This window comes from Tinamus guttatus, unplaced genomic scaffold (genome assembly GCF_059628265.1).
Source record: "Tinamus guttatus ecotype Peru unplaced genomic scaffold, ASM5962826v1 Tinamus_guttatus_pri_ptg000364l, whole genome shotgun sequence".
Lineage (NCBI taxonomy): Eukaryota > Metazoa > Chordata > Aves > Tinamiformes > Tinamidae > Tinamus > Tinamus guttatus.
The window spans coordinates 3,251,743-3,278,937 of NW_028288898.1; the positions used below are offsets into that span (position 1 = coordinate 3,251,743).

General features: G+C 56.4%; 1 protein-coding gene across 1 annotated transcript in view; it reads right to left on the reverse strand.

Moving 5' to 3' along the window:
- Window positions 1-611: 611 nt before the first annotated feature.
- EPHB1 (EPH receptor B1) overlaps window positions 612-27,195 on the reverse strand; it is a 48,389-nt gene continuing 21,805 nt past the window's right edge. The window contains exons 4-16 of the mRNA XM_088530260.1: window positions 15,825-15,980; window positions 13,779-14,114; window positions 12,814-12,995; window positions 11,925-12,087; window positions 11,012-11,120; window positions 10,766-10,830; window positions 8,467-8,589; window positions 7,345-7,592; window positions 6,411-6,626; window positions 4,025-4,174; window positions 3,289-3,482; window positions 2,062-2,217; window positions 612-1,577 (exon numbers count right to left, since the gene is read on the reverse strand). Coding sequence (XP_088386386.1) covers window positions 1,469-1,577; window positions 2,062-2,217; window positions 3,289-3,482; window positions 4,025-4,174; window positions 6,411-6,626; window positions 7,345-7,592; window positions 8,467-8,589; window positions 10,766-10,830; window positions 11,012-11,120; window positions 11,925-12,087; window positions 12,814-12,995; window positions 13,779-14,114; window positions 15,825-15,980 — 2,207 coding nt within the window. The 3' untranslated portion in view covers window positions 612-1,468. The remainder of the gene's footprint in view (window positions 1,578-2,061; window positions 2,218-3,288; window positions 3,483-4,024; window positions 4,175-6,410; window positions 6,627-7,344; window positions 7,593-8,466; window positions 8,590-10,765; window positions 10,831-11,011; window positions 11,121-11,924; window positions 12,088-12,813; window positions 12,996-13,778; window positions 14,115-15,824; window positions 15,981-27,195) is intronic.

A 27,195-nucleotide genomic window follows, 5' to 3' on the forward strand; every position in this document is an offset into this window, starting at 1 on the left:
CTCTGTGCAAACATGGACATGCTTCTGGTAACTTTAACTAGATCCATTTGCAAGGGGACCAGCAGTGGAATAAAAAAAAAAATCAAATCAAATCAAATGCAGGGAAACATGCACTGGAGGAGGCTATCGAGAAGTGAGCGGAAAATACAGACGGGAAGGATGGGTGGACAGAGAGGTATGTGAAACAAATGGACCTACCTCTGAAGCCGTGAAACCTAAGTCTGTAATTTAATATCAAAATCCTTGGGTCCACAAGACGGGAAAAGTTCGCCATCTCCTGTGGGTCCCCGAGGCTCTGGAGGGCTTCTCAGTCTGCTTCCCAGAGCATCTCTCCTTCCTCCCCGCGGCCTCCGCAGTCAGCAGCCCAGCGCCAGCCGCCTGCGCCTGCTCGAGTCCCAGCCCGCGCGCGGCCGCGCCGAGCCGTCCTCTGCTTCTCCTCCCGTCTGCAAATGCTGAGCGCTCGCTTTGCTTGCTTGCTTGGCTTCGCCCTGTTATTTCCCACTAGCTCCGGTGCAGTGGATCCGGACAGAAATCCAAGCCATCCACTTCTCCCTCCCCACCACCCCAGATCCCCCCGAGGGTTTGGAACTGACTGTTCAGTCACGTCAGGGTCGGTTGTGATTTTCTGTTATGGACAAGCAGCGAGTCCACAGGAAGTCGACAACGTACACACGCGCACAAGCGCACACACACACACGGGAACACCTCTTTCTGTTTTCCATGATGGATTTTTTTTTCCTTTTTGCAAAAAAATGCAAGCAAAAGAAAAACAAGGTTTTCTATTGAAGGTACATCTCTTCTTCAATATGAAGACATTAACTGGATTGATTCGGATCCCCCATGCAGTGGTCAGTGAAGTCCTTTGGTAGTTGACAGAACGACATCAGGATATGACGGCAGTAGCTGTGGAGACTTCTGAAGACACTTCCACACAGTTCATGAGCAGAGAAAAGGACCAGGGGGAGGCAGGAAGGGCCGGGGCGGGGGGAAGGAGAGCAAAAGAAGAAAAGAAAAGGAACATCGTTGCTGAAGGCGCTTGCTCTGGACCCGAAACTCAATTCTTGTGCCTCTCCCTTCCCCAACAGCCCCTTCTTCCATATCGGCTTTGACTACTGCTCACTGGCGGTGGGATTGGAGTCTGGTTTCTAGGGACTGGGGTTTTCTCCCCAACACATAGTGGTTTGTCTTCATTGCATGTTTGTTTTTTTAAATATATGATTTGTACATATTTATATGTATTTATATGCTGCTCCCCATGACATCGGTAAGTGTGCTTCTGTGGGTGAGACATGGAAGTCACCAGTTAGCCACGAGTCCCAGGCATCTCCTCTGTCTGCAGTTCCAGTTCTCAGGCGACGCTTCAACCTCTCCAAACGCTTCCCTGCTGCTTCCGTCAGTTCCTGCCCTCCCACCTCCGCCCTCCGGTGCTGCCCTCCCCGTGCCCTCCCCGTCGCAGCGGAGGCGGCAGTCATGCCATCGAGGTCGGAGACTGGCTCATCTGCACTCTCATAGACTGCACGCTGTTCAGAATCTTCTTCTGGTGGCCAGCTAAAGTTACCCCTATTCTCAGGAGATCTCTGGAGGGAAATAAAGAAAGAAGCAAACAGAAAGTCAAGGGACAGTTTGGTTTGGGGGTGTTTATCTTGCTGTCTCTAAGAAATGCACATGATGCAAACTCTGCAGTGCTGGCTTCTTCCTCTCAGCAGCCTGAGCAACTCCCATCCGAGAGCAAGGAGCCCAAAGCAGAGTCTCCAGGAAGAGCCCGTGAGTACTGGGGTGTGTGAGGAGGGCGCAGAGAACAACCTGACCGTCCACCCCAGGCCACAAGGACCCCTACACCCAGCCCGCCGTGCTCCCACTACCCTGGGCTCTCTGCAGCCTTCCTGTCCCCTTCTTGCCCTTGAAGCAGGAGGGACATTTGCCTTCCCCCATCCCGCCTCAGCCCCAAGGCACTGAACCATCTCATGGCAGAAGGTGGCTTTTGGTGGCCTGTCCCATCCCCGAGTACAGCCAGCAGTGCTAGGGACGTCGGGGGGATCCGCGTGAGCACGTCAAACTTACTCTGATGTCATCTGGGCAACAAGCTGCAGGGAGGTGAAACCGGCCGTCAAGAAGTTATCTCTGTACTGGCTCATTTTAACGGCGCTTAGCCAATCTTCGACTGAGGTAAAGGCAGTGAAATCGGGGATGGAGCGGTCCAAGAGTGGCTGAGAAGGCCTGAAAGGCAACACAGAGGCAGTGGCGTTAGGCTGCCGAGACAGGGACCGCACATAACACCAGCCCCGGCCCCGAGCACCCGCTGCTGCGAGAGGCGGCTCCGTGGGGCGGCCGCACGGGACAGCGGCCCCGAGCACGGCGGGAGCTGTACAGCATGTGTGGGGTGCAGGGTACCTGCACCCAGAGCGTCTCCACCTCCAACGCTCCTGGAATTCACCCTCTTCTGACCTCTCTCTCGGTCCTCGCACCCAGACCCCAGGCAGACAGCGAGACGAGCGCCCCAAGGGGCATCTACGCTAGAGGGCAGCTGCCTCCTGCAGAGGGAGGCACTGGGGATGACCAACCAGCAGGACAGCCAGCAGGACAGGTCCTTGGAAAAGGCACGGCAGCACCGCCGCGGTCCAAGACGCTTCCTAGACACGCACTGGGCAATGCCATGACGGCAAGAGACTTCCTAAGGAATTGAAATTGGCCACGGAGATGCTCACGCGTGACATAGACGGGTTTATTTACACTTCTATCCATTTGCCAAAGTTAGAAGGAAATGGCGGCTCTCTAGCCCCAAGGAGGGCCATCCCGTTGGGAATACCGCATTCCTGCATTTCGCAACCCCAAATATCACAGCTCGTCACCTCTGACATTTGTGCAGCGCCCGCATTGCGCCCCGCTGACACAAAAAGGGTGGCGCTTCTGCTCGGGAGCGTCCGCACGGACAGCCCTCGCAGCAGAGAGCGGCAGCAGCGGCGCTCGGGGCCGCTCACACGGCTCTGGGGACGGCGATGCCAGCAGAGCAGACACTGCGCCATGTGCCTCTCCGGTCACACGCCGTAAAGAATCAATAGCAAAGAATTATTGCTGTTGCTAGACTGCAAACTACATGTTCTTTGTCTGCCTGTCAGGTAGAGCAAAGACAGAAATCCCACGCGACGGGGAGCAATTTATGAATTTATGCTCTTCCCACCAGCGACACGAGCAGCTCAGTGAGCCTGAGCCGCGGCGCAGGAGCCCATGGGAGCTCCCAGATCCCTCGGGACAGGGGCCTTAGCCACGCGGCTGCCAGGGGGGACTCACACAGCGGTGATGGTGGCCACAGTTTTGAGGCTCGCCGGGTTGCGGATCATCTTGTCGAGGGTGTTGACGATCTCGGCGAAGCGAGGCCGGGTGTTGCGGTCTTTCTGCCAGCAGTCCAGCATGAGCTGGTGCAGGGCGGCCGGGCAGTCCATGGGGGGCGGTAGCCGGTAGTCCTGCTCGATGGCGTTGATGACCTGCGGCGGGGCCGGCAGAGCGTGGCTGAGCGGCACGGTGTGACACCGTCCCACCGCCTCGCCGCCACCGCCCTGAGGCGGCTGCGCACTGCCGGGCCCCCGTGTCCCGCTTGGCGCAGGGGAACGGGCTCTCCGCGGAGCGGCCGCGGTAGCGGCGCGCGGGGAGGCACGAGGGAGGAGCGGCGGCGGCACCGGGTGAGCGGCGGCTCTGATGCTCGCGCGCAGCACGGCCCCGCGCTCGTTAGCCCAGCCGAGCTCCGCCGAGCGCGGCAGTGCCGCGACCAAAGCTCCTTCCCTGCTCCGAAACCCTCTGAACGTTTTCAAAGGCTTTCGAGGCTCCTGGAGTCCAATTACCAACCCACCAGCTTTTCTTTCCCCTCTGCCTGTGTCTCTCCTTTCACTCGACAGCCTTTTTCATCTCAGAAACTGCCGAGCGCCGCGGCAGGGAGTAGCCTGGAGAACTGACACCCGCGGTGCCGCAAGCCCGTCTGAAACCGCCCGCGCCAGGAGGCCTCCGGCTTTGCCCCCCATCAGCGACTCACGTCTTGGTTGGACATGTCCCAGTAGGGCCTCTCGCCGAAGGACATCACCTCCCACATGACGATGCCGTAGCTCCAGACGTCGCTGGCCGAGGTGAACTTGCGGTACGCGATGGCCTCCGGCGCTGTCCACCTCACGGGGATCTTGCCGCCCTGCAGAAGGAGGACACGCAGGTCAGGCCCCGGTGTCCAAGCCCCGCCGGGAGCCGTTGGGATTTTCCTCCCTTTGCTCGGCCCACCAGCCCCACTGCCCGCCCCTCTCCGTGATGTGGCTGCATGGAGCCAAGCAAGCAATCAGTTTGAGGAGGAACAAGTGAATAAATGGTTCCTTTGGCAGAGCATCCCCAGCCAAGCCAGGGCCACCAGGAGCCACCCCATTTTCCTTCAGCTCCTATGGGTGCCTCTGTCTCCCCTCCCATCACACTGCTCAGGGAGGTCCTTTCAGCACCGGTTCCACAACCCTCCACGCACGTGGCGAGCTCAGCGTGTTGGTGCCTCCACAGAGCAGCATCAAGAGCAGCCCAGCTCCTCCTCAGCAAAGCCCAGTCCCGTCCCCTTGGTGCCATCGAGGTGACAGCAAAATCAGCAAGGGATGAAGGAGGGAAACAACGAAACGGGCAAGATGGACTCAGGGCAGAATTGCACTGTGACTCGTAGAGCACCATGGCTCTCCACAGCCTTCCCAATGACGCGTCAGCTGCTCTTTAAGGATGAATGGCAAAAATCTGATTTGAATAACTACAAATGGAGAAATTAACTGCTAGGTTGTTTTTCCTGCCTTTCCCCTAGAGCTAAAAACCTGCTGTGGGAGGCAGAGTGATGTAATCGCAGGCAGAGCATCATTTCCCAGCTGCTGAGAAGATCTATTATGGCCTACATTAAATATAAACACAGATGAGATAATCTCTTTTATATCTAAAGGTGGGGAAAAGCCTTTTCGTGCCTTTTCCCAGCTGGGCACTTTGAACAGAAGTGTTGTTCTTCTCGAGGAGGAGCTGCTGCCGGCGGGACGGGCTTGGGCACGGAGCGCTGCCGGCCCCACGGAGCAGGAGAGGACCCGACCGGGCCAGGAGCCCACGCGCTGGGGCTGCACCAGCTCCAGCCTGCACAGCTCTCCCTGGCTCTGGGACTTACCTTGCTGAAAGCCAAGGGAAGGAGGGCAGGAGAAACTGCTTTGGCAGGAGCTGGTCCAGGAGGCCTCTCCTTGCCCCCTCATCCAACTTGCACCTTTCCCCACCATCCCCAGGTGCCCAGTAACAAGAAACCAGCCCCTATGGCCACTGCTTGGGACACACCATCTCGCTTCGTTCATCGCCAAGAAACCCCAGATCCAGAACGTCCAGATTTTGCACCGCTCTCCTCCACCAGGAAGCTGTGACCTGCTCAGCTGGAACCAGCCACCCTCTTTCTTTAGCACTGCCAATAAAAAACGTGGTCCCTTCACCGTCCTTCTCCAAAGCATGGCCCAGCCATGCTATTCACCGCCATGTTATGAATTGTTTCTAAAGAGTTAAGAAGGTTATTAACTCTTTTAATAAATGATTAATCAATTACGGAGCCCACCAGGTCGACAGCTTCCCTATGAACCGCTCCTGTGCTCAAGCATAACGCCAGCTGCAGCCTCTGGGACCTGCGTGCACGGGCTGCAAGGTGCTCACGCTGCCTGCCAATCAACTCGTGACCCCCAAGCTACTCATGCAGGAAGAGTTTGGAAAAACTGGGATGCATCTGTGGGAGCGCTACCGAGGAGCACAGCTGCCCCAAGGCGTTTCACTGCCTCCGTGCGGAAGCGAGCGGCTCCCCGTGCTCGGCTCTGGAGGGATCCCGCCGGAGCGGGAGCAGGTCGCGCCCTCCCCGAGGGCTGCATGGAAGGCTCCAACTGCCCGGGGCTGCGGAAGAGGAAGCAGGGAGGGGCCGGGAGTATCGGGAAGGAGTTAATTAAAGAGCGGCTGGGGAGTAGCAGCACTTCCATTAGACTCGTCTCTTTAATTAATGCCTGGAACAAATTTCCAGTAAGGAAAAGTAGCCCAGAACAGGAGTGCTGCAGCACTGGCAGTCAAAGCAGCCTAGCTCTGTGGTCAAGCAAGTTGCTTACTGCCCCCTCCTCCAGGTGAGCCCCTGTGTCAGCCCTTCCCTCTGGGGAGCAGAGAGGAGAGGCGCCCTCGGAAACTCGCCAAGGGCACAAGGGAGCTGTGGGCAGGAGGGAGACGGAAAGCTCGGGAAGAGAGGAGGGGAAAGGAAAGGGAAGAGGATGATGGCAAGGAAAAGGGGAGCACCAGCCTTCGCAAGCAGAGCGTGGCGCAGGCCTGCGAGACCCTGCACAGGTCGAATCTCTGTCTTTTTTAGAGACCTCTCAGATTTTGTGCCCGGGGGCACGGCCAGTACATACCAACGAGCTGGTGTAGGTGGGGTCGGACGTGTCGTCTTGCAGGTAGCGCGAGAGGCCGAAGTCTGACACTTTGCACACCAGGTTGCTGTTAACCAGGATGTTCCTGGCCGCCAGGTCACGGTGAACGTAGTTCATCTCCGCCAGGTACTTCATCCCAGCAGCAATTCCCCTGAGCATCCCCACCAGCTGGATCACCGTGAACTGCCCATCGTTTTGCTGGGAGCAGAAAGAACAGGCGTGGGGTCAGCAAGAGTCGTCTGAAACCAGCAAGGACCGTCTGGCGGGTACCTGGGAGCCTCTTATATTTTTCTGGCCAAATTTACTCTTTTTCCAAATCCCTCCCTGCCTTTTCCATTCGCTTGAGGGAAAATGAGCACCCTGAGACCCCACATTCCCCCCGGACGGAGGGATCCCTACCCCGAGGAGCCTCCACACAGCAGAACTGATGACCTACTTTTCTACCTTGCTGAGCAGCCCATGTGCTAATTAATGCTGCTATTTTTACATCAAGGCTGAAATTAGGCTTATAAATTACCCGGCTTCTGAGCTAAGGAAACTGAGCGGATTTACAGGACTGGATACCACATTCTTAACTGCTTTGCAGTTTCCTTTGAAGTTCCCAACCTACGTGGTTTACTCCATTTTTTTCCCTCTGTATCTCCTCTCCCCACCCCTCCTTCTCTCTTCCTCTCCCTTCTTTTCCCTTGCCACTTTTTTCACACGTTTCTACCTTCTTTGCAGGCAGGTGCTGGCAACTTGGCTCTCCTTTCTGGAGATGCCCCAAACCCCGCTGTCACAGCGGGCTGGCTTCAGGCACTGCCCCGCTCCTTGCCCGGGAATCAGTTCCCATCCGTGCTGGGAATGCTGCTGAACAGCAACAGAGACCACATCCCACTGACAGAGACCACCCAACAGGTACCAAACCCCTCCTCACCCGCAGGAAGGAGTCCAGGGCCCCGTTTTCCATGAACTCCGTGATGATCATGACGGGCCGGCTCTTGGTCACCACCCCCTCCAGCCGAATGATGTTCGGGTGGTCGAACTGCCCCATGATGCTGGCCTCGCTCAGGAAATCCCTCCGCTGCTTCTCCGAGTAACCTGCCTTCAACGTCTTGATGGCCACGTAGATCTCCCGCTTGCCGGGCAGCTTCAGCCGCCCTTTATAGACTTCTCCGAACTCCCCTGCAAGTGCAAGACCACCAGCTACCACCTCCTCCTCCACATAAAACACCGCAACAAACAGCAATATACGGAGCTACCTGCTCTGCAAATCAACCGGCTAATAGGCATGAGCCAATTAACGGGGAATTAGTGCTCTCCTGAGGGACAACGTTGCTGTTGAGGACATATTTGGGGCCAGTGCTTAGTCTTCTTTCAGTTGACAGAAGTCATCCACCAACAGAGGTGGGCTTGGGTGCAGCTCTTGCAGATCCCTGCAGAAAGGTTGGCAGAGCTAGAGCTGGAGGGAGAGCTACTGCTTAGGACCTGCCTCAAATATCAAGAGGTTGTGTTGCTAATCTTTCTTTCTTTCTTTTTGCACATCGCTTATTCTGGAAGGGAAAATAACTGGGTTATTTTCATTTCAGCACTCTGATTTAAAATACAGAGAAAGCCTCCTGTCATGTCACTCGGAGAGCTTTTCCATTGCCGAGTCAAAGCCTGCCCGTGGCCGGATTATGTTTGTGCCAGGTTTTGCCTTGATGAGCAGCAAAAGGCAACCGCTACGCAGCTGAACTTGATCCCCACTGAAACAGCTTGGGTTTTCTCTGGAGCTTCCCTGCTGCTTTTCTTCTACTATTTGAAAAACTGAAATAAAAGCAGCCCACATGATGGACATGTATGTGTAAACGTGTACGTATCCCTACAGATGTCAGTGTGGCACCGGGTTGTGACAGATCGAGGGGTGAGGCAGGGGATGGGCCAAACCAACCCATGCCTCCCCAGGCATCGCAAACCCGGGTCTCTCTGGGGGTTGGCTTGGAGCACACGCCATGCGCACGCGCAGGGAAGCCCTGCGGGCCGGGAGGGGAGGGCAGGATGGCAGAGCGACCCCCACCTGCTCCAATGACTTCCTCGATCTTCACGAAGGACACGTCAATCTCCTTGGCAAACTCGCGGACGGCCTCGTTGGGGTCCTCGTAAGTGAAGGGGTCAATGTAGATCTTCATCCCCGGGGAGCCTGGTCACGGGAAGGAGAGATGACAAGGGGAACACAGCAGCGATTCCCCCCGCTGCAGCTCTGCAGACCCCTGCGTCCTTAGGCCTCCTCTCCCCACGCCAGTTAATGCACCACTACTCCCCATGCTCTCCTACGTCACAGCTGATCATCTCCCTCTCCCACCCTACCCTCCATTATATCTTCTCCTCTTACTGCTGCGACCTCTGCCTCCCCTCCATCATCTTTCCTCCTGCTCCTCTTATGGAAAATATGGAGCATATTACTTAGAAGCTGACAGATTGAGACCCGTCCACCGAGTGCACGAGGGAAGCTGGAATGGGCCATTACTTATGGATGGCAGCCAAGCAGGGAGAGCTGCAGGTGGGTATCAATATTTATCACCGTGACACCTTCGGGAGCAGAGGCTGCTGCTAAGGGCAGGGAAGGCAGCTGGGGCTCAGCACTTCAAAGGGATGAGAAAAGAGATGAGAGAAGAGGGGTGGAATACCTAAGTGGGGAAGGGACGGCTGAAGGAAAGGAGCGAGACTTTGCATCAGACCTGCTGGGTTAAAAAATCATTGTGAGGAAAACAGGATCGTAACCAGGGGGGACAAATCACCAGGTGCATGGGAAGAGGGTGGGCAAATGCATCTCACCCGTCCCAGCTCTCCCTGCTCCTCCTCTGCACTGAGCTGGGTGAAACGGGGCCCTGCTCCGGCCCGGCAAACAGGAGCAGGAGGCAGCTCTAGGGCGAGAGCCGGCCAGGGCGCAGGCAGGACCTCGACAAGGAAGGAGCACCAGGAAGGAGAGCTGAGACCGTCACCGCCACTGCAAGGCACGAGGCTTCCACACCAGCACGAGCTGAGCCTCCAGCCCAGTGTAAACAACCCAGAGCTTAAAAGCCCTCCTAAAAAATGACTTTTGGGGGAATCCTCTGCTCAGTTTTGAGCTTCTCGGGTACAGATCATGTACCCAAGTTTCTTCTCTCCACAGGCATGGAAGTTGGACTTTTACTTCCAGCAGAAGCTTCAAGCATCCCAAAACACCATGACTCCAGACGTGGGGCTTTAAAGGAAGACGGAAGAGCCAAGCCATAAAACCAGGAGGGCTGAGAGCCGGGCACAGAGGGAGAGCGCTCTGGCCCCAGGACTCGGCAGGGATGAAGCAAGAGCCTCCTCATCCCTCAAAGGGGCGTTTTGGGCAAAGGCCTCTCAGCCTCCAAGTCCAGTGATGAAGAGCGTGATGAAGCCATCTGGGCATCTCCCACTTCGTAAATCCCTTTACGGCTCTGTCTCATACGCCTTAACTGCCCCATAAATTTTTTTACAAGAGCAGCTGATGCTCCGGCCAGGATTACAAAGGGATTTACAGGACCGTAACCGCGACTGACTTGCTGATCCCAAAACGGAATAAATAAAGGAGGAAATGGCGCAGAAGTTTCCTGCCCCCTGCCAACGCCAGCTGGTTTTTAGACACCCTCTGGTACTTCTTGCAAGGTGCCCGTGGGCTTTCCTGCTCTACGGAAGGAAATCACCCTGTATCCGCATGGAGAATCCCTCCAGCAGCTATCTGGAGGTGACAAAAACATCCAGATTCACGTTCAGCCGGCCTTCCTCCTCAAAGACACTGCCGGCAGTGGCACCCAAGGCATCGGAATTTCTGATTCCCGTCGGCGCAGAGGGCACCTGCCTAAAGCTATTTTGATACGTCTGGAAATTTCAGCCACTCGCTGGCCATCTCCAGGCAGACAAAACCTGGGATGCTCAGAGGGGAACACACGGGAATTTGAGCATAGCAGCGAAAGAAACCAGTGCTGAGCTTTCCTGCAAAGAGATCCTTAAAATAGCCTGGATGCTGTTATGGCATCGGGCCGTTTACTGCTGCCTTGGACAAGAGCAAGTTATTTATCACTTTTAGAAAGTCGACGTGCTCGCTGCGGTGACCCCGACTTGTTGGGGTGTTAGATCCCACCTGACATATTTTTTTTTCTTTTTCTTTCCTTTCAGTGAGTAAAGGAGGCCAGAGGAGAGACCGCCAGGAGCCTTTACAGCATCCTCCTCCTCCTCCCCTACATCCCTGTCCTTCCTGTATGCACCTCCTAGGCTCCCTGCTTCGCCTTTGGTGGCTGCGGAGGGACAAGAAGGTCCCCGCGGGCGGCACGAGGGACACGCACAGACCCACGGCACCCGCCACTCACCTCGGCCCGTGCTGTAGTGCTGCAGCTTGTCGCTGTAAACCGCCTCCTTGCTGTACGCACGTTTCCTGGGGGGCAACGGGGAGAAAGGGCCTCGTCTGAGTGTCGCGGCAGCTCGTCCCAGCCCAGGGCCGCTCAGCCCAGCTCGACACCCCTCGGGGACTGAGCGCGTCCCCGAGCGCATCCCGGGGAGCCCCTTCCCTTCCCTCCCTGCCTCCTGCCCACAGCGCAGAGCTCGGCCACGCAGACCTGCTGCACACGATGGAAATGGCCACCAAGGAGACGACGAAGACGACGCCGGCGGCTGCGGAGCCCGCGATCAGGGGCAGCTGCTCCCGCAGCTCCGACTTGTAGTCATCTGCAAGGCAAAAAACGCAGAGTAATAAGTTCCCTTGTCCACCCCACCTGGTTCCTCAGCTAACTTACACCTATTGGACCTCTTGGCTATTTCAACAGTATTCAGCTACATGAAATTCCCACAAGTTCCATTAAAACAGGCAGAGGAGAGATTCTGTTGACGACCAACAGAGCTGGGACAGGCTGCACAACACACTTGCTCATATTAGACACTGGAGAACCCACACAGCGCAGACACTGGAGAACCCACACAGCGCTCAAAAGCGAGCCCCAGACCCTGAAGAAGCAGGAACTGCACCAACCTCTTGAGCCCTGTTCCTGCCTCGGCACCCACCACATCCCTGGGAAGCCCACAGCAGAAAAAAAGCCATTTTATTTTCATCGTGCATCTAACTCAGGGCTCAGATTTGATGAGATTCGCATCACATTTTGCTGTAGACTGCATCTAATGAAAGATGCTGCTATCTATCTTAAGGCCATTTGAAAGCTAAGGTATAAAAGGGTAGCAGAGTAAACAAGAACTGGGCTTCTCCATCCCCTGCAGAAGCCACAAGCAAGAGTTAAACCAAAATTAATTCCCCCCCAAAAAACCCACATTTAGCACCCTTTCATCAGCATTTTCCCATTCTGCAGTTAATTACTAGCAACCAGATTTATCTCCTGCACGCCGCCTAAGTCCTGAGAAACCCTCATCTAAGAATCAATTATTATTTAATAATCCGCGATATCCATTCTTATTAAATTTCAATTAATTGCTCATTCGAGGCAGGATTTCCCGGTCGCTTCGCTCGCGGGGCGCGCTCACCGTCGCTCAGCGTCTGGAAGCACATCTTGCCGCTGTACTTGCCGTAGCCGGCCACGGTGCGCGCGCGCACCTGCACCACGTAGACCATGCCGGGCCGCAGGCCCTCGATGCGCGCCGTGTTGGTCTGGCTCCGCGCCACGGACGAGTTGTACTCGTTGTGCTCCTGCGGGACACAGCGAGAGGCGTCAGCGGCTCCGGACACGGACGAGGCTCCCTACGGCCGCCCCGGCGCAGGGCCACCCTCCCCACGGGAAACGAGGGCCCAAAGTTTGTACCCAGATGGGTTTTGCAGAGGCTTTTGGGTGTGCAGGGATATTGGACAGCATCTTTCCTTAGGGAAAAGGGGACCAGGCTCTCCAAGGAGGCTCCTTCAGGAAGATCTGGAGTGGCTGGGCTGCCAAATGCGCCTCCCAGGGCCACCTGGAAGGAGCCAGAGGAGTTTTCCTTCTGGAGGTTCCGTGCGTGGCGCACATGAGGAGGAGGCGGAGCAGCGGCGTAGGCCGGCCCGCGGGGAATAACTCGGAGCAACGGGAGAAGCAATGCACTAAAAGAGCATTCGGAGGCAGCAGGAAGAGACGCTGCGGAGGAGAGTGACCCCACGGGCCAAGCCCAGGGGGATCCCTCGCTGCGCAGCCGTCTCCGCTCTGGCACGGCTCAGGAAGAGCAGGCAACCGCGGAGGTGCCATGAGCCACCCCACAGGACCGTGCTTGAATCACGTCAAGGGGAACCGGCTGCTGCCGAGCGCCACCAGTCCTTATGCTAAAGATATGGGGAAGTTTCATGCGTCTCCAGTCTCATTTTTGCCCATCCCTGGTGATTATTGTAATTATTCACGTGCAAGTCAAGCCCTTCGCGGCGGTAGGAGGCAGGAGAGGCCGCGGCGCTCACCGTAGCGGGTCGGGAGCCCACGGCGCCGCCGAGGTCGGGCGTGCAGATGCGGCTCACCTTCTCGTAGTAGCGCAGCTCGTAGTCCAGGATGATGCCGTTGGGCTGCTCGGGCTGGGGCCACGACAGCGTGATGCTCCGCATGGTGGCACTCACCTGGTGCACGATGGGCACAGTGGAAGGCGCTGCGGGGACATGCAAGGCACAGAATTAATGGCGGGGGGAAAGGGAAGTAAAGCACCCAGAGACAGAGCGGGAGAAATCGCTGGAGAACTTGCGTGGGAGAGGAGAAGGGTGGGAAGGGGGATGTCTGAGAGGAAGGACAAGATGGGACATGGGGTGATCCGAGTCCTGCAGCAAACGCTCCCCAAAACAGCCTTTGTGAAAGCGTTTGGGACTGACAAGGGCACGAAGATGACAGGGGATACCACGGCATCCTTACAGGGACATCCCCCACGCACCCCGGAGACACCACCTGCCCGGAGGAGCATCTCGAGGAGCGCTGGCCACCAGGACCCGGCCTCGGCAGGGCTCGAGGCTCCGCGTTTCCCCTGCAGCATCACCGCTCGCTGCCATCCCACCAGCCCGCTGCACAGCGAGGTCGCGTGGCGAGGTGCGCGCCAGGCTCCGGAAGCCACGCGGACCGCGCTGCCGGCACCTCCTCTCCCAAGACAGGGAGCCCGAACGCCCCCAGCTCCACCTCGCGTGGGGAGTTGACACCGTGCAACACTGCCTCTGCCGCCTGGCCTCTTTAACGCTCCGTTTCCTACCTCACTAAGACGCCCATCTTTGGGAATTAAACCCGCAGCTTGATTGCTGCTTTGCTAATTGCTACATCGGCTGTTCCCTCCCATCCCACTGCACAGAGCGCGCGGCGTGGGCGCCAGGCACCTCCAGCCCTGCCGGGCGCTGCACGACACCCAGAGGAGGCACCTCCTGGGCACGGAGCCGCCTCGCCCGGCACTCACCGGCCTGGTTGGTGGTGATGTTCACGGAGACGTGCTGCGGCGGGAAGGGGCTCTTGCTGGAGACGCCGTTCACGGCCTGGATCTCGAAGGTGTACGGCGTGTGCGCCCAGAGGCTGCTAATGGACACGCGCGTCTCCGTGAGGCCCAGCTGCCGCGGCACGAAGTCCACGTTGTCGTCGCAGCGGGAGCAGGCGCGCCGGTCGGAGCGGCACTTCTTGCACACGATGTTGTAGGTGACGTCGTCCCTGCCGCCCGTCTCGCGCGGCGGGTGCCACTCCAGGGTGATGGACGTCTCGTTGACGATGGAGATGACGTTGCGGGGCCCCGACGGGACGCCTGGCGGGAAGCAGAACGGGCCATGCGGGCCCTCGCGTCACGCTCGGAGGCAGTCCCAGGCTGCACGGTGGCCACGCCAATACAGAGCCCTGCTCTACCAAAAACCCTCCCAACGTCCCCATTTCTCAGTCTGAAACCGCGCTGCGATGCTGGATCCACCTTCACGCCTGGGAGATACCGGATTGCAGAGCGTGGGCAGTCTGCATGGGAGGACCCCAAACGGGCGAGCACAGCAGGGGGACCGTCCCCAGGCCAGAGCCGCATGAAAGCAGCATGGGAGGTGGCGGGCAAGAAGCTCCTCAGAGATGGCAGCGAGGGCTCGATGTCCCCAGCTGAGGGCGAGGGTGGTTAGTGGCACTGGGGACGGCTCTCCTTCACTGCTTTATTAGAGGCTCGGATGCTGAACTGGAGAGCCCATTGATCAAACCCGTGAGTAACGCGAAGCTGGGAGCGATCCCGCTAAACGGAAATTAACTACAGCCCCAATGCCGACTGCTGGCAAAACAGCCCTCGAGGCGATAGAGAGATTCTGGAGGAGCGACCCGGCAGGAACGGGCCAAGGAGCCCGCTGAAACCCGAGGGGCGCCAGGGCAGAGCCGGGATCCCGCCCTGCTCTGAATGCCCTTCCCATCTCCCTTCCTCCCGTCGAGACCGGCGCCTCGGGAGCCTTGTTGCCACGGTTACCGCAGAGGAAAGCGGTGCGTCAAAACGGCTGGAAAAACGGCAAAAACGAAAAAAAAAAATCGCATTCCTGCAGTTCTGCAGCGGCAAAGCCGTCGCCGGCAAAGGCGACCTGGCCGGAGCTGCAGTGTGTCCCTTCCAGCAGCCCACGCGGAACCGCTCCCGCGTCCGGACGTGGGGCCCGGCCACGCATCCGCACGAAGAGCCGCTCCGGCAACGCGCGGCCGCGTGTGCGTTGCGCCTGTAAGGAGACGCGCCTGCAGCTACCTGCGATTATTCGACTCTGCAAGCGAACAGCTGGCCCCTTGGACTAGAGTGTTTTAAAATTAAGTTTTAAGGAGAAGAAATAAAAATCGTAGAAGAAATAAAAGACGGACTCATTTTGGACAGCATCCCGTGAGTGCTACGTACTGTAAACCGGCTACGTAACAAGAAACAGCGCAGATGTGGGTTTGTTTCCAACTCTTCCCGCCTGCCTGTCCCTCCCTTCTGTCTGCAACAGCTCCAGCAGAATAAACCAATTAATTTCCTATTCCAGGTGCTCCCTGGTATCTTGTGCATCTCTACAGATCCGAGCACAAATGCCTAAATCCACAATTCCCTCATTTTTAAGCTCCTCGATGGACTGCTTCAATGGCCCGGAACACCGTACGCTTCCTTGATGTGGTTTGGCCAGAGGTCAAGCCTGGGACTCCCCATCCTGCCAGCAGCCCAGAGCTTCCAGCCGCTTCCCAAGCTCCTTCCCAGTGGGAAGCCGGGCTCAGGACGGCTGCACCACCCGTGGCCCGAGGCTTAATGCCCCCTCCACGCTATAAAACCCCCTCCCTCCGCAAGGCAGCGGAGGCGCCAGTGGATAACCGTCAACCCCAGTGTATCCCTCGGGACCGCCCCGTGCTGTTAGCATGGATCCAAGCGGCGCTCGGGGACGCGGGCCAGGCCCGTTTCTCACGGGAGGCAGACGAGCAGCTCCGTGAAGGCTGACCCAGCATCGCCCCGCGCTGCGTTCCCGTGCTGCCGCCCCATACTCACTGGTGCAGGCGGCCGCCGGCGCGTCGAGGTCGCCGCGGTAGTAGCCGTTGCGGCAGGCGCAGAGCGGCGCCGCCTCGGCCGGGGAGCGGCTGTTGGCGGGGCAGGGCGCGCACGTCCCCGCGCCCTGGCTGGCCTTGAACGTCCCCGGCGCGCAGGCTGCAAGAGAGCACAGGAGAAGGGCGCGAGGGTGAGCGCGGCCGCCCCACGCGGGGGACCAGCCGCCCGGCATGACGCATGTCCAGCCCCGCGGCTCGGGGGCTCCTCCGGTGCCGAAAGGGCCCCACGCCGCCATCGCCTCGTCAACACGGCCGCGATGGAGATAGGGGAAAGTGCCTCTTGGCCCCTGCCTGCCGCGCCAGGAGACAAGGCGGCCCCGAAGAGGAAATTAATAGGAGCAGGCAGGAGTAACCACTTGGATGCAATTTCCTCGGCAGATAGTGGACCATCTAATCTTTATTGGAGCCCTTTAACCTGTCATTCAAAGCTCATGAAGGCCCCTTGCTCACACAGTATTTCCAGATATTAAAAGCTGATAAAAAAACATGAATCAAAACATTATTTTACAATTTTATTATTCAGTTTTTTTTTTTTTCTCCCCACACCCGCCTCATGCAGCCAGTGCTCCCCGAAGGGCTGACACGAGCGGGCTCCTGGCAGTGCCACAAGTGCCGCAGAGGGGCCAGCGGCTGCCCCAGCTCATCCTGGGCAACTCACACCGAGAGCTGGGGCTGCCTTCCAGCTGATCCACGGATTTATCACCCAGTCTCAGCCAAGCCCGCCCTCCCTGCCCCACGCTCTCGTGTTCTCAGTAAAATTCAGAAAAATGCAGGACGCCCAGGATCCACCTGCATCCACGGGTCCATCTTCGACTTTTGACCCGACTCCTGCTTTGAATGCAAAATTATCAAATCTAGCAGCCCCGAGAGGCGAGGCATCGAGCAAAGCCACTTGCCAAACAAATAGCAAATTCCGCAAAGCGCTTCCCCCTCGCAGGCCGTTCCCCACGGCTACCGGCCCTCTCCTCACCAGTGCAGCTGCAAGGACCTCAGGCCGCTCTTCCTCCCACGCAAGCCCTGCACGAGGACCGTCGTGGCATGCAAGGGCCACCACGCGGCACTGGGGAGGCTGGGCCGAAGACCTCCCCCCACACGGACCTGAAGCCTTCCAAGGCGGAACCGCATTTATCCCCAGTCCTCCCAACGATGCACGGGGCGACCTCCCCTTCCAGGCCTCAGCACCAGGGCCCTCAAGCACGCGGGTGCTCGCGGTCACAGACACGTTCTGCAGCTCCCCAGACACTCGTGTTTCAGTGCTGCCACCACGTAGAAGCTGCGGAGCCGGGAGAACCTCTGCAAACCACGTGGAGCTCCTGCGAGAAACCCAACGAGAGGGCTCCCGCGCCGGCTCCCGCGCCCCCTCGTTCGGGTGGGAGGGCGCGCGGGAGGCGGACGGGCGCGCAGGGTCACGCCAACACGAGCGCGCGGCGCCTTGCAGCATATGGGCCTGTTGGCGGCGCGGCGAAAGGGCTTTGTTTATCTCTAATTACAATTAAACTAAACGGCACTTGTCAAAATAAAGCACCAAAGCACATTCTGCAGCACGGCGGCCGCGGGCTTCTTTTATCACTTCGCTGCAAATTCCTGTAATCGGCACGCGCGCCTCTCTTAATTGTTATTATTACAAATTAGCATTTCGCTCCCGTAATTATATTACGGCTGCCTCAGTTCGCCCGCGGCTCCAGCCGGGGCTGATGCCGTCTTCGTCCTGCCGCGATCGCTCCCTCTGCAATCTCGATCGCTCCTCGTTCCGAGGGGCTGAACGCGACACTCGTCATCCATCAGCTTTAGCCCTTGTCCCCCCAGCCCCGCGGGCTTCTCGCCACCCGGTGAGCTCCAATTTTGCCTGCTTTGCACCCAAGGGCCTTTCTGAAAGCCCCAGCTCTGCTCCGGGCTGCCAAGCGAGCGCGGCGCTCTCCAGCAAGAGCACGGGGGCAGCCAGGCGCCACGCATTCCACACCAAACCCACTCACCTAACGCCCGGAACTTTCACTTTTTAATTACTCTCTTTAGTCAAAAGCTTCAGTCAAAAAAGAAAGGGAAAAAAAGCAAGGAAGGAGACACCTCCGCTACGTTAACGGCTCCGAGGCTCTTTGGGGACACCGAGCAGCGTTTTCCTGAGGAGCTTTTCGAAGAGGAGCCTCGGCGAGGAGTTACAGACCTCGCTTCAGAGGTGGCTGCCCGGGAGGCCCCCTTAGCTCCTTCAGGATGCAAAGGCCGGGAAAGGAGAACGACCACCCCGCAAAAGAAGGAAGGGGAGGATATCCAGCACCAGCATCCCTGGCCTGACCGAGACAAAGAGCGTGGTGACCAGCGCGGTGACAGCACCTGCCCGCGGCCTGGCCATGTGCCGAGCTCTTCTTCTGGGCCGCGCCGAGGTGTCGGTGGCCTCCTCCACAATCCGGGAGGACGGGGAGCCCCCGGGGTCGCTCCTGCTGCCTGCACTCGCTGGCTGCCTTTGAGACCAGCCCCTGCAACGCGCCATGGGGACCGTGACCAGCTCCGATTTTCCAGAATAAATTGACATCTTTACTGCTACTGTACGTCTTGCCATGCCTCGTTAGCTCAACGAGGCCTCGGGTTGGAAGAAAAAGCCACCAAATCTCCTCACGTGTTTCTAATGCTGCAGCTGTACCAGCTGGAGCATGAGAGGGAAAGGCCACCTGAGGAAGGGGAGCTTCTGCATTCAGAGCATCCCGGCCTCCTAGGTCAGGAATCCTGCTAGAATGGGGCTCAGAACGGACCTCTGGAGATCATCCAGTGCAACCCCCTGCCCAAGCAGGGTCACCTACAGCACACTGCCCAGACAGCTCCTGAGTATCAGCATGAACGGAGACTCCACAGTCTCCAGAGTAGGCGGGAGACAAGAGAGAACTGGGCTCGACACAACGTGGTCATGGCCAACTGGCAGGAACCAGCATGTTAGTGTCCAACGACACCCAAAAAGCACAACCACCAAGGGACATCTCGGCTCTCCTTGAGACACTGGAGGCCCTTACAGCACCTATAGCAGCAAGCTGGTCCCACCAAGCGTGCAGCTTCACCCCGCAGCCATGTACTAGATGCTTCTCACTCCCATTGCTTTGATTGCCCCCAATGACTCGGGGCCGAGAGCTATTCCAACTTAACTACCAACGCTGCTGGTCTCACCACGTTCTGCTGCCATCTTCCAGCGCTGCACACACAGGAGCCTCATAAGACAAACAGGAGCTTCCAAGCATCTGGGCCAGCATGGTGCAGGCAACCGTTTCTGTCCCTTGCAGAGGCAGGAAGAGGGGAGGCCCCCACTTCTTGTGATGAAGGGACTTAATTAAACCAGCCCTTCACCTCGAGGGGGAACAAATCACTTCAGATCTGCCCCAGGACACACGTAAATTAAGATCAGTGGCTTCTGAGCCTGGTCCACGGTGCTTTATTCACATAGAATAAAGCAACATTCCACGTGGCTTCCCTGCTTATTTCTGCTCTTATTCTAAGGGGTGGGGGGAAGAGCTTTGGGCAAGAGGGACGTGGGGCAGGACTTCAAAAGCACTTCCAGGGCAGTAGCTGAGGCCACGGGGCTTGGCCTGTCCTGGGAAGGAGCAGAAATGGGAAAGAGCCAGAGAAAAACCTGACCTTGGCAGGTGGCCGACCGCCTCCCCACACAAGGGGCCGGCGTGAGGCCCATTCTGCACGGACAGTTGTGCCGACCTTCCCGACGGGTCCGATTCCACCCATGTAAACCCCGCTCAGGGCTTGGCTTTCTCTGTTTTCTTACGCTTGGGAGGATTTTGGAGTAGCAGCTGTGAAATCTGCCCCAGGCGGGTTGGTTAGATGAGGAAGAGGGTGAGAACGTGGGGAAGAGGATTTAACCTGGGCTCCCAGCTCGGACAGCGAGGGGCTGCTCCTGTGTCTGCCCACCTTGCTGGAAAGGGGGAATGACATTCCCAAGGCACCAGAAAACAAAACAAAAGAAAAGCAAATGAAAACCAAACCCTGAGGGCTGAGGAGCAGTGGCAGGAGGTCAAGCAGCCAACGCTGCACCTGGGATTTAATCCCAGGAGGCAGGTGGCAGGGGCAAGACGGCCCGGTGTGCCGCTGGGAAGCACCTGGACGGGACGGACGTGGGGAGCGGAGGTCCTAGGAGAAGCTTTGGGACCCCAACTAGGGGTCTTCAACCTCCCCAGACCCCTTTTTTGAGCAGTAAGTGGCCAGTCTAGGACAGCGCAGCAGCACACGGAGGTGGTGACCGCTCTCACCCTCCAGGAGCAACTCCAGGAATGACGGGGGGAAATTTCTGATGCTCCACGAGCCGCAGGGAGCCTCGAGCCCAGCTCCTGCAGGGATGCAGCTGCTCCAGCAAAATCCCAAGCTGTGCTCACCTGTGGGATCCACAGGACCCCTCATATCCCCGCCTGCTCGCACAGCCCAGCCTCGCTGTGACTAAAGATGCGGCTGTGAACTGGATTTTGCTAAACCGTTGCAAATTTGGGCGCGCTTTGTCTTAATAAGGGCAGTTTACCCAAGGCTTAGCTTAAGCCGCTTTGCACCGCTAACGTAAGCTCTGCTGATGTGCCTATTAACCGGGGGCTATAAAGCACCCACTAAATCAGCTCTGCTGAAATGAGCATAGAAACAGCTCCTGTACAAGGTTACTCGTGGTCCTCGCTTTCTCTCTGCCTGCTCATGTCCTTCTCCACCAGCCTGCCACTCGTGGGACACCCCCATTGCCCTTTCTCCCCTACCTGGGACTCTCTCCTTGGACCTGGAGGTCCCTTGCTGTCCCTTCCTGCTGGATGCACAGAGGTCCTAACACAGGACCCCAGGGTATTTGCTAATGACCACCACAGCAAGGTAGAGCCAAACCAGGGGGGCTCCATGCTGTGATGCCTTCACACCAGGACTAGACACAGACGTAGAAGACACTCTACTCAACTCTTAGCTATTGGCTTCAATACGAGAGTCACTGGAGTGAAATATTTTCCCCACACTGTAAAAATGTGAGACTTCTATAGCCTTTTCGTGTCTCCAGAAGTCAATAGATAAGGACTGCAGTCTGCACAGAAGAGCTGATACTTTAATGTCCCACTTAACTCGGCACATCATGTTCACCCCTCAACACCTCCACGAGCTATTGAGCCATTTAATGAGCAGAAAAGTGAGTTGATACACAAAAATAAACCAAGGTAGAGCTTGGAGAGCAGCTCTTCCCCTGGCTAAAAACATTATGAGGTGCTACTAGGGAATGGGGGATTATATCAGACATGGCCACATGGCGCTGGGGAGGGCAAGAAAAGGGTGCAGAAGCTCTGCGGCCAGGGAGAAGGCAACCAGAGCAGCTGGAAACCCCTCAGAAGGACACACTCGCTCTTCACTTTGCATCTGGAACAACTCCCCTGAGGCTTTCGGACACCACAAGCCCAACTTCTATGTTTTTTAGCCTGTTTTTTTAATCTCCAGCCCTCTCTTGAGGCAGGAAACCACGAGTGGGTGAAGGATGCTCCCCATTCCCAGCACCGCAAAGCTCAACCCCAGCACCCTGACCCGCTTTGGGGGAAGCACACACAGCCCCCTGCTAATAGGGATTAATTGAGCACCTCCTTTGCGAGCTCACGCCAGGCAGTATCCCCTCCGCCCAGGAAACATCAAGTGCTTATTAATTAGTCTGAAGTGGCTCCTCGTTAGCGCTGATGCCAGGGAGGATGAGTCACTCCGGGGCGCTGCTGCGGGAACAGACCCGTTCACGGGCGGGTTCGCGCGCTCGTGGTGACCACGCTGCCGCACGGGATCGGGATCGGAGCAAATCCCTTCTCGCCGAGACGCAGGCGCCAGCGCAACGCTGCGATTCTGGGAAGCACCTAGGAACGACCAAGGAGGAGAAAAACCCAGCAGCTCCTGGGCGCTGGGCTGCCCACAAGCATTGGCACCAAACAGAGCGGCGCCTCACACGAGCAATTTGCTCTCTCATATTTCTATAGATGGACATCACTTATATGCATTTTGTATAAGTTGCCTCTTTTAATAACACTTCCTGGCCCACCCTAAGCAGCGCGAGTGCACTGCCCACCTCTTTCCATGCTGCTCGTTCCCACAGAGAAACTATTATCAGCCCTAATCTTGTGAGCTAGCGGGAGCCAGAAACAATTTCTCAAAGTTTTGCCCGTCTTCGCTTTTTGCTTTTTTCTTTTCCTTCCTATCTGCGCTCTCCCTCTCTGCCTTTTTTTTTTTTTTTTTTTTTTCCAGAAATACAATTTCATTTCCACGCCAGGGCTGTTTTATTGCACTCTGGAGAAATTTTCTCCTCCTGCTGCTTTCTTACCAGGGCAGACGGTGCTTTTTGCCCACCCGTAACACCTTATTAGTACAAAGGAGCATCCAGGAGAACTTCCCAGCTCCCCATCACCCCTCAGCAAGCAGAGCTGGGCCTAGAGGTGCTTTCTGGGGCAGTTTTAGAGGTGTCCACATTGCAGGGCAATTGCTAGATGCTTGACCAAACCAAGGCTTAGGAGACATTTCTGCCAAAATGGTGCCCAAACAACCTGCTAAGCTCTGTCAGATGTCACCACCATGTTCGCCACCCCGGCTGCAGAAGCAGAACTGCCTCCATCCCAGGAAACTGCTCTAGGTTGAGTATCTTGCTTTTTATGGGAATAACTCATCTCCTCAGCCTTTTTGCCTCCTCTCCCCATCCTTCAAAGGTTGCAGTTTGATGGCCCTGATGGAGAACCAAGCTATTGCACCAGGATTTCCAGCCAGTTGGGAGAAAAACCCCTGTCAAAATTACTCACTTTTGGGCACCTTTCCCCAGTGAGCTGTTGGCCAAGCCTCCGCCTTGCTGAGTTCATTTTATAAAGAGGAAAATGCAGAAGTTGCACAAAGCCACCAGGAAGCTCTTCCATTAGCTCTCAGAGAATCTTTGGAAGGAGGCAGCTGGATCCAGCCAACTCCCCTTCCTCCTACTAACGTGTCTAGCCCATTCCAGCCAGGAACAGTCGCGCTGGGCTACATCTCCTCCCGCCAGCCTTGCCTCCTCCTCCTCTTGGACAGCACTGAGCGCACAAGGGCCGCTTTGATTCAATCGTTGTGTTCGTGCTCTTGGTGCCTCATCCTCCAAGAAACAAAAAACACCGGGAGTGAAAAATGGCCACTTTAAGTGGCTCTTTTCACCATGTGAATCCAGGGACCTGGATCATTGTGGCGCCAAATACAGCTCTGTGCAAAGGAATCCGAGCTTCAAAAATTGCTGAGCCTTAATAGCACCACGCTGCTAATTAGAGAAGCTGCACATACTGAAAAAATGTATTAAGATACCACTATTGAAATACCAAGTCCGAGTACAAGCAACACCCACATACACAAGTCGCAGAAGGACATTTTACTCGCAGGACAGATCCCTCCTGGTCACCAGCAACAGAAATTACCCATTTGCCCAAACACTTAAGCTACTGCACAAAGTTTCTTAGATTGACCATTAACAGGGTAGAACAAAGTCAACAGTTTTGAAGAGATTTATTCCCCCATTTGTAAATAAGCTCATAAAAAAAAAAAAAAAAGAAAAAGAAAAACTTGGAAAAAAAAATCAATGTGGGCTTTTTCTTCTTCTTTTAAGGCTAGAATCAATAAAACATTCAAGAGCTCTCATTATAAAGGGGGGATAAATAAATGGCCCATGGTGCTCTTGGAAGAGATAAAACACGGGCAGGAAAACAAAGCCGTATCTCACGGCTCGACGGCCGCCTCGCAATCCCTCTGACGGCATCAAAATGGCACTCTGGCATGGGTAGTTGCTATTCCATGGAGCTGGCCCTGCGAGGAGATGGACCAGGGCAGCAAGCAGTCCTTGGGTAAGGCACCCAAGGCGTCCATTTGCCAGATCTCGGCTTCTCCAAGTCGTGCAGCAGCTCTGATGAACACTGGTTTCTTCCTTTCTCAGCCAGCCCCACCCTGAAGAGGTCCCAAGTGCTTCTTCACAAGCAGGAGGTCCCAACCCTCCTCACCACCTTCCCTGCGTCTCCTGTGGGCACCTCGAAGGCTTGCCCAGGCTTTTAAGTGCAACGGTCAAGACCATAGTAACTCAGGTTGGGTTTTCCAGCCGGAGAACCCGTCACCCCCACATCTCTGCCTGACTTGACTTGTTTTTTCTTCCCTTCTCCTTCAAAGGGGGCTCAAACACGATGGTGCCGCTCTGCTTCGTCACCCAATTGGCCTCGTGAAGGCCACCAGGGACCTCAGCGGGGCAGAGCCTGGGCAGGAGGTGCTGCAAGGAGGTGACCCTCGCCAGGAGGTGATCACAGCCAGGAGCGACCCTCGCCAGCAAGGGGCGTGCAGAGTTTCCGAGGTTTGAGTATGGACAGAAAGGGCTCGAATCCGCTAGAGGAACATTTTAGCTAATAATGTCTAATTAAGACTTCCATTAAAACCCATCACACTCACTAAAAAAAATATTTAACAAGGTTTTCCTGGACATTTTCCCTGTGAAATTACTATGGGTGTTAATGGACGTCTTCATTAAGGCATAATTTAAGAAAAATTACACCTTTTTAAAAAAAAAAAAAAAAAAGTGCAGGGATTCAAATGCACCGCCACCACAGTGGCACGGAAACAAGGCCGCCGGGAAAACTGGGCTGCCTGTTCCACCCAGTGGCGGGAATAGGAAGGATCACGAGAAGCCGCTCCGAGCCCCAGCACAAAGGCGAGCGCAGCGACAGGGACGGACGCAATCCGCTCCAGAGCGGCGCGGAGGAGGTCGTGTGGAGAGCCGCCATCTTCCAGCGCCAACAAGTGACCCGCCGGCAGTCACACTGGCGCCACAAGAGGCCTGGAAGCGTGTGGAGAACCACAGTGACAAGGACTCCTCCTTCCCCACCCAGGGTCACAAGGGTATCCGGCCTGTCCGCGTGGCCCTGGCACAATATTCCCCACACGGCACCGCCAAACCACCACAGCGCCATTTTGGGGGCGCAAGGGTTGGCTCCAACATCACGGCACGTGGTGAAGGGGCAGCAACGCGGCTCCGATCGGCCCCTGCACCTCACAGAGCCCCATTTCAGGCCAGGATCAATTCCTGCTTTCAAGGGGCTGCTTTGGCCCCAGGAAAAAGCACGAGGCAGCGGCCAGGCTGCCCCAAAGGGCTCCTGGGAGACACCACTACGCCCAGGAGCGTACGGGACCACATTGGGAATGCCCCGGGATGCACGGAGCAGCTGGGAAGGCCGACGCAGCAAAGCGCTCATCATCGGCCACGGTTTGGGGGGAAACCACAATGTTTCCCTCTTTTTCAAAAAAAAAAAAAAAAAAGTCAGCAAATTAGGCAACTGATAATTACAGAACGTTCCTAATTATTTAAAACAAGAAGAAGGAAAAAGGCGCTTTATAAATCTTCCGCTATTGTTTTCTATTGTTTTCAGCCCTCGGGGGTTTATAAATAGAGGAAATCAATAATTAGCAGCAGGGCTGCGGTGCGGAAGGGGAAGGACAACTCACAGGCGTAGGCAGGAAAGCGCCGTCCCTCTGTCCCCTCACACCAATGCGGCCCACGGTGCTGGGCAGAGCGGGGAACATGGACGGAGAAAAATCACCACGAAACCCGTCCCAAACCTGGAAATCTCTGCAGGATTTACATGCTCGCCTCAAAGCCTGTCGTCACTGCCCTGTCCTCACGCTGAGCCTGCCTCCCGCGAGCTCCTGGGCCTGGAATCTGCCCCCTGCCCCAAGACGTGCACATTCCTACGTGGCTTTACCTCTTCAGGAGGCAATAAAAGAGTTTGCAAGCTGCTCAGAGTCAGAAAGGACAGAGCTCAGAGCCCTGCACACTGCCTTTTTGTTCCAGTGAGGCACTAGCTTGTCATCAGTAGGTTTCAGAGTCGAACGCCAGGAGAATCACAGAAGGCTTAGCCTGGAAGGGACCTCTAGAGATCATCTAGTCCACACAGCATTCAATTGTTTTGCTCAAGGGGGAAGGAGGATCCAGCCCGCCCATCGCCCCCAGGTGCCTGGCCGTTCACCCTGCCTGTCCCCACATCTCCTCCCGTCGGCTCAGTGCCCTGCTGCACCTTGCACACACCAAAAGCCGTAACGCCAGGCCCCGAGGCAGGGCACAAGATGAATGGATTTAATATCAACCTGAACGCAGCGCAGGCTGTTGCACCCCATGAATTATTCATTTCGCCTGCAATAACAACTGCCGGCACAAACTGACCCCCAAGCCCCTTTGCTCAGGGTCACAGCGCCAGCATCTCCACCTCTCCTGCCTGGGCATACGACTGAGGAGCCCCAGCAGCGCCCTCCTCTCCCAGGGCATCAGCCCAGACCCTCCCGGGGCTCTCCGAGCTCTCAAGGCGGCTTTGCTGTCTTCTCAGCTCTGCTCTGGCAAGGTTGGACCCAAGTCCACGGTCAGTGGATGCACTCAAGCTACAGAGATGCCCGAGCCCAACCCAACGTCCAGCTTTCACTCATAGTTAATTCCCCACCCATCCAAATACAAATCCCGACACTTGCTCTCCTGCAAAGAACACAGATGCTCAAAACACCTTCCACAACCCCAGAGGATGATAGAAGGCAGCTTTACCTTGTTATTGTTATTATTACAAACTTCTTGGCACAACAGGATTATTTTTTCAATTCTAATTTCTAGCGAAAATTAGTATTTATTTTTGCACAAAGGAGAAAAAAATAAAAACATGTGGGTTTCCTGTTGAGTCAATAGAGGGAAAATGCCGTGCAGAAACGTTCTGGTTTGTTAAAGAATCTTCCTCAAAAAGGAGCACTTCAATTCCTCACAAAGGGATAACACATTCTGAGCAAGATTTTGGTTTGGGCCAAATGTGCAGCTTGAAGAGAAAAAAAAAAAAAAAAAAAAAAAGAGGAGGAAAAATTCAAGGGTTCTGGAAAATTCTGCTATACAGCATCCGTAAGGAGTTACAACCACGGGTCCCATCCTCAGATTTATCCTCCCATTTCACGGTGCAGGAGAAGGTGAGGCACAAATCCACATCCCCTGCAGTATCCCATCGTTATTTCCAATGGCAGGACACTACCCTTTTTCCAAGCACGTAGGTGGCAGCTAGTGGAACTCTCCTCCTCCCCAGCCCTTCCTTGGCTCTGCCCTGCATGCCCAGTATTTACACCGCCCAAAACAGCTTGGAGAAGAGCCAGAGGTGCCCAGTTTCCAAGGCTCTGCTCAGGAACGACCAACAGGATACAAGCGGCTCGGCCAGCGAACACCTCCCAGACAAATCCCTCACAGCCCCGTCCATTTAGCAAGAGACCGCGCTGGACTGTCCCAGGCCACGGATCGCAGCATGGGGACAAGCACCTCCACGCACCCCAGCGCCCAC